The sequence below is a fragment of the Globicephala melas genome, chromosome 17, assembly GCF_963455315.2.
Source record: "Globicephala melas chromosome 17, mGloMel1.2, whole genome shotgun sequence".
NCBI classification, from domain to species: domain Eukaryota; kingdom Metazoa; phylum Chordata; class Mammalia; order Artiodactyla; family Delphinidae; genus Globicephala; species Globicephala melas.
This window is the reverse complement of record NC_083330.1, coordinates 61,762,916-61,775,560: the sequence shown is the minus strand read 5'-3', so window position 1 is coordinate 61,775,560 and position 12,645 is coordinate 61,762,916. Positions and strand designations below refer to the sequence as shown.

General features: G+C 39.7%; 1 protein-coding gene across 1 annotated transcript in view; it reads left to right on the top strand.

Annotated features, from left to right (window-relative positions):
- Positions 1–8,616, top strand: part of SNTB1 (syntrophin beta 1) — a 223,759-nt gene extending 215,143 nt beyond the window's left edge. The window contains exons 6-7 of the mRNA XM_030875696.3: positions 3,626–3,816; positions 6,729–8,616. Of these exons, the coding sequence (XP_030731556.1) occupies positions 3,626–3,816; positions 6,729–6,821 (284 nt within the window). The 3' untranslated portion in view covers positions 6,822–8,616. The remainder of the gene's footprint in view (positions 1–3,625; positions 3,817–6,728) is intronic.
- The last annotated feature ends 4,029 nt before the right edge of the window (positions 8,617–12,645 follow it).

Genomic DNA, 12,645 nt, shown 5'->3' with positions numbered 1-12,645 from the left:
ATGATGGTGAGAATTGCACAACAATGTGAATGTGCTTAGTGCCACTGAACTGGTTAAATAGTTAAATATGGTTAAAATAGTATATGGTTAAATATGGTTAAAATAGTATGTTTTATATTATGTAACTTTTACCACAATAAAAAAAATTCTTTTAAAAAGAATCAAGTGGAATATAAATCCGTTCTCCATCTCTGCTCTGAAGCAGAGATTCCTCTATCCTAAACGAATATCTGTCTCTTGAGGTTCCTGAATTAGGTGTTTCATCCAGGGAGGGATGCCATATAAAAACAAGACATTTTGTGTTTACTTTAGGTTAAAATAAATTAAGTTGGCCTTAAAAAAAAAGAAAAAAAGACCTCTTAGGTACAGTGTTTCCAAACTTTAGTCACACTGAAAACAAGAACAACAAAAACAAAGTTTTTTAGTTGTACCCTCAGAAGCCTCCGATTGCTGATGCCTATCCCTAGAGATTGTGACGCAGCAGTTCTGGGGCAGGGCCTGAGAATTTGCATCTAGTACGATACCAGGCAGTGCTGGTGCTGCTGGTCCGTGGACCACTCTGTGTGCAGTACTGCACTAGGGTGCAACTTCCTCCAGCACCCAGGAGGATTCTAAAAGATGTGACCCACGTCAACGTGTAGTAGGGTTTCTCCACATTTCCTTTACTGGTGCAAACATGAAAAACCAGATGTTTTGTAGAATTTCTGCTGCAGCATCTCTGAGATAATCACTGTCTTTTAAAAATTATCCTGAAACTAGTTAGTACCCCCCAATATTTTCCAACATTGTTGAAAATGTCTCTCGGAGTGTCACTGAAGTTTTTATTTTTTAAGCCACTCTGTATGGCACGAAAAACTAGAGTTTCAAACCTGAGAGTTGGAAAAGGCTCAAGTCACCTGAAAACTAAATTTAATGAAGTTATACGTGTAATTGCAGAGAAGTCCAGACTCCTTGCAACAACTTCTGGTGTGTTCTAGAAAAGAATGAAGATGGCCAAAGGGGTTTGGTTTAGTTTACATTCCACAAATTTCATAAAATCCTTCTCTCAGTAAGCTGAACTCTACTTTGACAGGAAAACAATGAGGCTGTTAATAGACTAGCCAAAGGAGAATAACAAAGAATTGTGTGGACTGAGCTAGCTGGGTGGTGGGAGAGAAGAAATTATGGAAATGGCCAAAGGTGCAGCCCAGTTTCAAATGGAAAGATGCCTGCAGAGAGTTGGGGGGAGGGGCTTATGTTTTAATCAGAGCTTCAATTAACTTGATAATGGGTTCAATTTATCCTGTGTAGATTAAGAATGTCTTCAGATACCTGATTACATTATATATAAAGGCCACGAATACCACTTTAGGTCAATTAAAATTAAAAGTAACCAGAGTCAATTAATTCAAACCATCCAGTGGCACAGCTTTCAAATTCAAACATAGAGGAAGGGGGAAAAAACATGTTTAGAGCTCAGGCACCCACATATTCTGCAGATGTTAGAAGTGAAAACTTTCAAAAACGAGGATTCGAGATGGGAAGTCATAACTACATCTGTGCCGTGTCTATGTTATGTTTTGGTCATCCTTGAACTGGACGGGTGGCAGGGGTCTAGGGCCCTTCTGAGAGGATAACTTAAGACTTGCCAAGGGGCTCTTCCCTGGACTCATTAGAGAATGCACCTTTGGAAAATACCAACCCTTTGTTACAAGTTGAAAGATGGCTGCGGTCAGTCGAAGGAAGGGGTATATGTTTTAACCAATTAAAAGCCACCTCATTCTGTGGGCAGATAGACACTCTGTTCCTTCCCCCAAACTCTGAGGGGCTCCCCCCACCCCAGTTATTAGTCTGAGAGCCTCTTTGCCAAGATCCCTCCCCACACGCCTCCGTGTCCTAAGCGCCAGCGTGTGAGGAGGCTGTACAAGACAGACTGGAAGGAAAGAAGTCTAAACCACTGGGTTGCGACATGTTCACCTCTCTGAGCTTTGCTTTTATCACCTATAATATTAAGCTAAGGTCCTGCTTCTAAAGTGTGCTGAGGTGAAATTCAGTTTGGTATATAAAGCCGAGCTGAGCTGAAGTTGGTAGAGAGTAATCAATACTGCCTATGTCCTCCTATCCCCAAAGAGCTTTCAGATGTATATGAAGGCCAGAGCCAATTGACTTGCCAGGGCCGGTTAAATGTGTTTTGTGAGGCAAAAAAATCCAATCTGATACTTTTGCGTTTTTTTTTTTTTGGCCGAGTGGCTTGCGAGATCTTACTTCCCCGACCAGGGATAGAACCGGGGGCCGGCAGTGAAAGTGCCAAGTCCTAACCACTGGACCGCCAGGGAATTTCCTCCAGAACTTTTTTTTTTTTTTTAAAGTCTTTATTGAATTTATTACAATATTGCTTCTGTTTTATGTTTTGGTTTTTTGGCTGCGAGGCCTGTAGGATCTTAATTCCCCAACCAGGGATCAAACCTACACCCCCTGCATTGGAAGGTGAAGTCCTAACCACTGGACTGCCAGGGAAGTCCCTGTTGGGTTATTTATTTATTTTGCGGTACGCGGGCCTCTCACTGTTGTGGCCTCTCCCATTGCGGAGCACAGGCTCTGGACGCACAGGCTCAGCAGCCACGGCTCACGGGCCTAGCCACTCTGTGGCATGTGGGATCTTCCCGGACCGGGGCACAAACCCGCGTCCCCTGCATCAGCAGGCAGACTCTCAACCACTGTGCCACCAGGGAAGCCCCCTAGAACTTTTTGATTAAGGGTTTTAAACACTCACAAGTCTTCCTAATGGGAACTTGGAATCAGGTAGCAGTCCCCCTGTCCAGCTCATAATCTGAGAGCGCTGGTCTCTTTTCCTAAACGCAAGGTGGACCACAGAAAAATGCTGGCACCTAACCTGATCAGAAGGTTTTACTTTTGTTCCGTTGGATCAGAGGGCACCTTGTGGACACCAGCTGAGGTTCCTGAATACCACACTGGACAGAGGGAGGAAACAGCATCCTTCACCGAAGGTGCCACACCTGACATCGATCTACAGCAGCAGCTTTTCCAGGACCCAAGATGATCAGATCATCAGGGAAACTCAAAAAGCACTTCTTTCTGTTTATAAAATGAGCTTTATTCAACTTTTTTAAAATTAAAAATCAGGTTATTTTTTCACTACTCACTCCTGACTTCTTACGTGTGTTTTTGTTACCTTGGGTAATGTCACTGGGGGATTGCTTGCTTCTTTCACCAGGTGGTAGACATGGCATTGATTGATCGATTGATTGACTGTGTGTGTGTTGACGATGATCAGAGGTAGCTTACTCTAAATCAAATGTCAGTTTTTTCCAGCTTGATACAAGGCCATTGGAACACCCGTCTCCCTACATACATGTTGTCAGATGGTCATATAAGGGCTAGAGCCCAGACAAAAGCCAGCAAAAGGAATTTCTTTCAGTTTATTTCCCTTAGTTTCACAGGGCAAGTTAAATTACAATGTCACAATCAATCTAAGGAGAATATTTTCATGCATGATTATTAATTTTTAACTTTAGAAAGAAGTTGGTGGCTGGGCCCTGGGTTTGGGAAGACTAGAAGCTTAAGTGCCTGGGAAAATGGATGGACTTCCATTGTTCATACTTCTGTCTCCATCTGTCTCTCTCAGCTTGCACCTATAAAAACCAGGAGTGCCGGTTGACCGTACATTATGAGAATGGATTTTCTATTACCACTGAACCACAGGAGGGTGTCTTTCCCAAGACAATCATACAGGCTCCTTATGAAAAGCTGAAAATGTCTTCAGATGATGGAATCAGGATGCTGTATTTAGATTTTGGAGGCAAAGATGGAGAGCTTGTAAGTGCACTTTTCTTTAGACCGTGTGGTTTCGTGTATTTTGTCTTGCAGTACACCCATTATGGCCTGCAAACATAACGCTGCCTGTATTTATTTAGCATTTGACTATTTACAAAGTACTTATAGGTTCATGTCTTAATTGAACCTTTAAAAACAGTGAGGGGATCCAATTTTTTCACAGTTCTTTACTTTGGTCTCATTTCCCATGGGAATATTACAGAAATATTTGAATCAAGGAAAGGATCCTTTACAAAGTCAGCATTAAATTCTTTTCAAAGAGGGTCCCACCAGCTTTAAGATATACCATTCATTGTTTAAAAGTATCAAGCACCTGATCTAACCTGGGCATTGCGCCAGGTGTCAGGGATGTAGGGATGTAAAACACCAGTCCTGGCAACCTGGGGGTTCTCAACGGAGCAGAGAGCATGAAGAGTACAGACGGGGAGGGGGTGGGAAGGGGCAGAGTGGAGGGGGCAGTGAGGAAACCCAGCAAAAGTGGTCAACTCTACCTGAATGGAGAGAGGGCCAGACAAGGACCCAGAAGTTTTGAGCTCATATCAAAAAGTGTCCAACAAGCTCAGCAAGTTTGTCAGTTAACATAACATTTGTACTTCTCATATCATTGCAAATTGCCCATGTATTTAAAATCATGATTTCCTGTGATTGTTACCGCCTACCATAGTGAAAAAATATGTTACTCTAGTTCCACTGAAGGGTGAAAGTGGCACATTCCTCTACTTTCTAGCAAGTATAGTTCTCAAGAAGACATAGCATCTCATTTAAGCTGTGGAATGTAGAACTTCAAACAGGACCTTGATTTGGAACTAGTCTCTGTCTAGGTCCTTCCTAGTCAACAAATATCTGTTGACTCACACTTGATAACGGGGACAGGGGATATATAAAATGCAGAGATAAACCTCAATTTTAAAGATCTAGTCATTTTAACTCGGCTACTAGCCTTGCACAATTCTCCCTCTCCCTACTCCCGTCTCTCTGAAGGAAAGGGCCAGGGCCACACTTGAAAGAGCATAGGAGCCGGAAATCTCAAAGTTTCAGCACCACTGTCCTAGGTCATGCAATACTACTAGCCCCAGTGCAGTACCAGGTTTCTTCCTATGGGTGTCACAGGAGTCATGACGAAGTCAGTGCCCCGTGGCTGACAGGTGATCTGAACTCACTTTCTGAGAACAATTTCCAGCCAGTCATTTTTCTAACCTTTAAAATGGATCCGCAGAATTTTTTAGAGTTTTGTTGTTTATTTGTGTGTTCAATCAGTAAATTCAGCCTGAAGGCACCAGTTTGGAAAGAAGAAAGTGGTTGGAAAGTCCATTTTGCTGAGAATGCTTCTGGTTCAGTTGCTGCTCTATCCATCACCCAGCTGTGCACTTTTTCCTAAGGGTGACTGCTCCCTAGCAGCAGGGAAAGGAACAAGAAGCAGTCTCCTGTTTTATCCATGGCTTGAAAATTCAAGGCTATTTTTGCCCATGAGGAAAAAAATCACTTGTGTCTAAATTTCAGCCTTTCTGCCTGTAATTACAACCTGACTTGAAAGACTTAGGAAGGACTGATTTTTTGCTGCCAATATGTTAGGCTGATAAGCTCAAGTTCAGACACAGCTCCCCCAGGGTCTAGCTATGCAACCCCCAGAGGCAGGTGCCAGGGAGGAGGAAAGGAACAGAGGTGAGCTGTACAAAATGCGATAAATGGAGGGTCAGGAGACCCTTGCTTTCTTTCTGAGTGTGGAACTAACTCACCAATTGTCTTGCGCAAGTCCTTTTATTTCTTTGGATCTGAGTCTTTATCCATAAAATACAGTGACTGAAGTAGATAATCTCTAAGGTTACTTCTAAAAGTTGCATTCTGTGTTAGTGAAATAGAATATGGTGATTAAGCCCAGACTCTGGCATCAGACAGACCTGCGTTTGAGTCCATGCTTTCTCTTTACTGCAAGATCTATGATCTCAGAAAGTTTTATAACTTCTCCAAATCTTAGTTTCCCTTATAAAACATAGAGATAGTAACGATAGCTACCTCATAGTGATTTTATGAAAATTAAATAAGATAGTATATAAAAAATATTTAACACAGCACCTGGTTCATGCTAAATACAACTTAACTTTGCTGGATGTTATTTTATGATCAGGTTGTTATTCCCCAACAGTGTCATCATCAGAACAGAATTGGGGACAGTGGATGAGAATTGGGAGCAACACACTCAATGCTCCTGAATTAGGTCAGGTGATAAAAATTCAGCCTATTAGGCTCTGACCACGTGCCAGCCCAGTAGGAACACACGGAGAAAGATAAAACTTTAGAGGGGGCCTTAACAGACAAGTGATGTATGTGATTACAACAATCTACGAGTATAGGACAGTGAGGACACAGCTGCTTCAAAACCTGGGTTCTGCATTTTATGGTTTATAAGGAATTTCCACATACAGTATCTCATTTTAATACTCTACCCGCTGTGAGTTAGACAGGCCTGGGAAAAATTTTCAGTGACTTGTCCAAGATTATGTACACATCTAAAAAGTATTAGAACCACGACTGAAACCTATGATGTGAAATTTAGTACTGCTTCATACTGTACCTAATCCGACATAAATAATATCACTATCGTGATACCAAAAATAAATGGTTTAGACAGTCAAGAAGGGCAACACTGATATTTATGCTATGGGTATGTATAAATTTCACAGAACTTATTTTGGAAAAAAAGATATACGAGATGTAAGGAATAAGCTCAAAGAGTTATTTTTTTATCTCACTGGGGGGGCAAGGATTTAAAAACACAATTGCTCCAGTTAACACTTAAAAGCAGGAAGTGCATAGATCTGTTTGATGTGTAAATCACTATTTTGTATCAAGCATTAGTTTAAAATCTTTCATATTCTCTTCTTTTTGAATTTCAGCAACTGGACCTTCATTCCTGCCCCAAGCCGATTGTTTTCATCATTCATTCCTTCCTGTCAGCTAAGATTACAAGGCTGGGGTTGGTGGCCTGAACAGAGGAGCGAATTGCCTTTGAGAAAAGGAGGGCTGCGATGCCACCGAAAAGTGTCATATCAGACACCATTTGCAGTGATGCACCAGATGTAGCATGCCACTGTCAGCTTTAGATCCCAAGAGTCCTGTGTAACAGTCCCAGACTCCTCTGTCAATTTCAGCAACTATAAAGGGTACCTTCAGAAAAATTCCACAAGGACTATCAGAATGAAACTGTTTTTTTAGAACAGTAAAAGGGTAAAGAGGTGAGGCTGATTGGAAATACACAGCATAGCTTTTAAATAATGACAATCAAGGACATGAACATTAGAACAGCATGTGCAGATCTTAATCATACCAGTTTCTAGGCAACTGGTTCACCCAGGTAAGCAAGGGCTGTATAGATGAGAAATGGACATTTTTCACCTCTCCCCTCCCCACCCCAGTAATAAGGACCCCTTGTTTTATTGTGCTTTATTTCCTATTTCTAATTGAGTTGACTTTCGCTGGTAAGGAAAGAAAAGTACTTCAAATGGAAACCCACCTTTTATTTAAGTGTGAAACAGCTGTTACTTTTTCTTAATGAATTATCTTTCAGTGATATAGAATGATTCTGAAGTGTTCTTATTAGCATATGATGAGTGGGAATTAAATAAAGCATCAGATACTGATCTGAGCTCTAAGCTGGTGGATTCTGAGCCAAAGTAGACTGCTTAAATTGCAAAGCTTTGCTGAAGAGTGGTGTGCGTGAAAGATGATTAATTCTGGGACTACACTCATACCCAAAGTCTGCTATCTTAGAGCCATGACTTATAGCTTTATTTATAAAAGCAAATTATGGATTTTTTTAAAAGATTGTCAATGGATATATATATATATAAAAAATAATTCATGCGGAGTTAACTAATTTTCCCCATTTTGTGGTTTTCAGTGGAAGTACTCAGCAATTTATTGGCCCTTGTTTCTGCCTGTGCTTGTATGCATGCATTTTCAAGCAAGTAATAGAGCAGCCTTATATGATTCTGGTTAATGCTGGGTTTTACATAGAGAGCCAATGTTATAATCAGACCCATCAAACCCATCAACAGCTCTTTTGGAATTCCAGGGAAATAATATAATGACCTGATATTTTTCTACAAGAATATTTTCAGACATCGTATAGCATATTACTGATTTAACACTTTTGCTTTTATCTTTCAAAACAAATTCACTGAAAACACACCTATTATTTGATTTTAAAGTCACTTTTCTCAAATCTTGAAAATTAGCTCTAGAATTTCTGTATTTGTAACTGTTCTCTCCCCTATAGTTTTACATAGACAAATGTTTCAGGTTAGGTTTGTGTGTTATTTTTCAGAACCGTATTTTAGCAAATACCTATGCAAAGAGCTTTAAAAAGTAAAACTGTTTTAAAAGAATGTGATTTTGTTCACTCAGATACATGTGTTTCTTGAGTTTTACTTTAGATCAGCATTTTATTTTAGATCAGTGTTTCCCCAAAGTAATACAGGTAACATGTAATACAAGTTCCAAGGGGCATTGATTGACTGGTGTTTTGTCAGGGGGCAATTAAAGGGATTGGTCATCAAAAATGTTTGTTCAGGGCTTCCCTGGTGGCACAGCGGTTGAGAGTCCGCCTGCCGATGCAGGGGATACGGGTTCATGCCCCGGTCTGGGAAGATCCCACATGTCGCGGAGCGGCTGGGCCCGTGAGCCATGGCCGCTGAGCCTGCGCGTCCGGAGCCTGTTGCTCCGCAATGGGAGAGGCCACAACAGTGAGAGGCCCGCGTACCGCAAAAAAAAAAAAAAAAGTTTGTTCAATACTGAGTTAAAAAATGTTAAACAGATTTCATGATTGCAGGCCTCCTCAAAGACTTTATTGCACATTGCGATTCTGCAAGGGGGGGGCATCCTGTGTGCCATTCCTAACGCTTACCTACAGAACTCCTCTCTAAAGGAGCATCTTGTGAAGCTAGTGTTAAAACACACACATACAAAACAAAACAAAACAAAAAATACATTTTGGAAAACACAGCTTTAGGACACTGATTTTGTTTTGTTTCCTATTTTAAAATGCTAAAGAGTGAAGTCCCAGCCTGAATATTGTAGGAAATCTTTGATGAATTGTAAATTGTAACGTACTCTTTCATTATATATTTTCAGAATCACTGGATTGTTGTTATACGAGAGAATTATACTTGTGTATTGTAAATAACATATTAAAATACATATATTAATGCCAATAGCTTAATTCAACAATGTGTAATCTAAGGTGCTCAGTACTACATGAAGTGTGAGTTAATTACTCATAATTTAGTTGCAGAGATCCTATTATATATTTATAGACAAAATGATCATAATTACAAATATTATTTCTTCATCACTTGAGTTTTGGACTGATTAATATCTGGATGCGGGTCAACAGAAACTACATTCTCTGTGTTTATAAAAGTTTAATTTAAATATTTATATTTTAGAAAAATATATTTGAATAAAGTTAATGCATTTTCTGAATTAAAATGTGTTATTAGCAAGAAATAGAAAATTTTACTAAGAGAATTGTGTATATAAATCATTTTTCTTCCTCAAAGTTAAATTGTATCATATCAGAGTGGCTATGATGAATCAATTTAAATACTCATTTTTTCTCATTCTGAATTCAACAGGTTATAAGTTTACACTGTAGATTTAATCTTGTTGATGTGTGTTATGAATGTTGTGAATAACACAAACTCATACATCTGGATCGTGCGTGGGTATGGTTAGCAAATCAACTGAGTGATTTTGGGGGTTTTTGTCCAGTTCCCTCTGTGCTCAATCTGTTTCTTATTTGAATTGATGAATTATTAAACTCACAATGTCTGTCCTTTTAGGGGCAGACCAACACCAATGAATGATGTCTTAATCTATATTTTGTGGGAAGCTGCCCATTTGTTAGATGTGATTAGGTGAGCCCTTTGGTGTGGTGACATATCTTTAAACCATCCCGTTGGAATTTAAAGAAAGCCAACAGGAAGACTGCTATCAGTTTTTTTTTTCTGACTTGAATTAAGCAGGAGGAACAAAACTATAAACCTATTCAAAAAAACACTCAGGCAGAGACATTTCATTAATTCTATCAATTGATGCATTAAAATGCTGAAAAATGCATGTTTCTTTATCCAAATGCTTGTTGACCCTGCTTGGTTGAAGTCAGAAGGAGGTCTTAACGGGCAGAAGGATTCTTCTGAAATTAATGAGCAGGGCCTTTCTGGCCCCTGTTACAAATACTGGATACTCTATCTTGACGGGATTGGAGTAGACTGGGGTAAGGGAGTAATTTTTGAATGTACCATGAGTTTAAAAAAAAAAATGTGCCTATGTTTATAGCACTATGGCTATCATGTAAAATTGATATATGAATTAAATAAATATTTATCTCTGAATATGGTGGGCTGGCTGGTGGTTTCCTAATAGCCACAGAGGGATATGGGTGTGTAAAGACACATCCTGTTAGTCTGTGCCTCCAAGACTGGCCTTGAAAGGTGCTAGTGGGTGGAGGTGAGGGGATGATGCCACTAGCAATTTTTTTGTGTGTTTTTGTGTGTATAGTTCCAGGATGGGTCTTCACCTGGGGCTTAGGGCTTTCAACTCTCATTTTAACTAAATTTTCATGGGATTTTACCTGTACACCAAGCTCCAAAAACTCAAATTCTCGTAGAACTTGGTTCGTGTCTAAGTTACTTGTAATAAATGTAACAGGCTGGGGTTGAGAAGTCTTTTACTATTTGAAAATTTAGTAGTATTGAGATTTAGAACTGTAGAATCTGTTTTGAAGAGACTTCAGAGGTCATCAAGCGCATTATTGCTCAAAGTTTACCTATAATTTTAGCAATACTACCTTAGTATTGATATTTTAGGATATGGAATTTGCTAGTAATATAGCAACATGGTGAATACATATAAAAATGAATGTAGGGCTTCCCTGGTGGCGTAGTGGTTGAGAATCTGCCTGCCGATGCAGGGGACAAGGGTTCGAGCCCTGGTCTGGGAAGATCCCACATGCCGCGGAGCAACTGGGCCCGTGAACCACAATTACTGAGCCTGCGCGTCTGGAGCCTGTGCTCCGCAACAAGAGAGGCCGCGATAGTGAGAGGCCCGCGCACTGCGATGAAGAGTGGCCCCCGCTTGCCACAACTAGAGAAAGCCCTCGCACAGAAACGAACACCCAACACAGCCATAAATAAATAAATAAAATTAATTTAAAAAAAATGAATGTACACCAATTATAATTTTTGGAAAAATCTGTACCACCACCACATACACTATAATCCAAGTACTACATTTTGAGAAACATTGACCTTGTAGCATATGCCACTAAATTCAGGAATCTCTTTCTGAACATCCCTTGTACTTGTTCATTCCACCTGAAATTGAAAATTTTCAGCTATACGGAGGAGGATCCTTATCTCCTGAGGCCAGCCATCCCATTGCCGGATGGCTAGAGTTGTTAGAAAATTCTTACACTCGTAGAGCCAAAACTTAACGTCTGTGTCAATTTTAGTCATCACCCTGTTCTACTCTAGAAAACACTGAAAGTCCAATCTCTTTTCCACGTGAGTGTCCTGTATAAAAGACAAATCAAGGCTGGGGGCTCCCAGGTAATATAAAATGATCTGAAAATGGCTTTAAATAGGATATTTAAACTTTCTCGTTTTTATCTTTAAAGAACCAACTGGCCAAGATTAAAGCTTCCACAATACTTAGTGGTGGGAAGTGATGGGAAAACAGGCATTTATACACCCATTAGTAGATATATATTTGGAGGGCAATTTTGCAATATCTATAAAATTTACAAATGTACCTTTTGACTTATGGGAATTTGTCCTACAGATATATTACAGAAGTGCACAAAGGCTAATGTATAAAGATCATCTTTGCAGCAACATTCATAACAAGAAGCTGAAAAGGTCCACGTGACCGTCGATAGAGCTAAATAAATCATGGCTCACCAATGCATCAGAATATTCTGCAGCTGTTACAAAGAATGGTCCATCTAATATGGACAAAATTTCTAAATGCAAGTTCTGAAAAATGCAGATATAGATATGTAGATATATAGTCCATTTGTTCTTTAAAAAGAAGTGGTTCTCAAGAAGAATGGTACTGCGGGGCATTTGGAAGTCTGTGCTAGTGTTGTCACAATGATGGGGCTGGGGCGGGGTAAGGGGTGCAGGAGTATGACGCTATCAGTTTGATGAACAAGAGCCAGGGTTGGTTAGATTCCCTGCAATGTGACAACAGTCCTCACATCCAATAGAACCATTTGCCACACAATTTTTGTGCCTGCTGAGTTAGGTGAAAAACACATATAATGATCTGAGCCTAGACCTGACTACATTTTACAAATGAAAACATTTTTTGACTGATTCAATATATTCTGAATTTTCTAGGTATACGACTACCATGCATATGGAAGAAAGGTTGTTTTTGTTTTGCTCAGGGCATTTTAGAAAACATTTTATAAAAACAAGTCACTGGTAGCGAGTGTGTTTGTGGTACTTGAGTCAAACACATGACGGCTATTATATGTGCCTCATTCATGCTGAATCCAACTAAAAGTCAAATATTCGACTACTTCATTTTGTCTTTCAGTGTAGTAGTACCCCAGCTTCTCCATATTGAAATGCATATTATTTTATTATCATTAATCTTTTCCAAAACTTCTTTACAATTAGAGGATATCAATTAAAACAATTTTCTGAGTGCATGTAAGTTAGATTACTCTACTAGGCACATCCTGCGTATCTCCTCAGATTCCCTCAATGCGATTGGCTGGTCTCCCAGACTTTTCACCCGCTTATT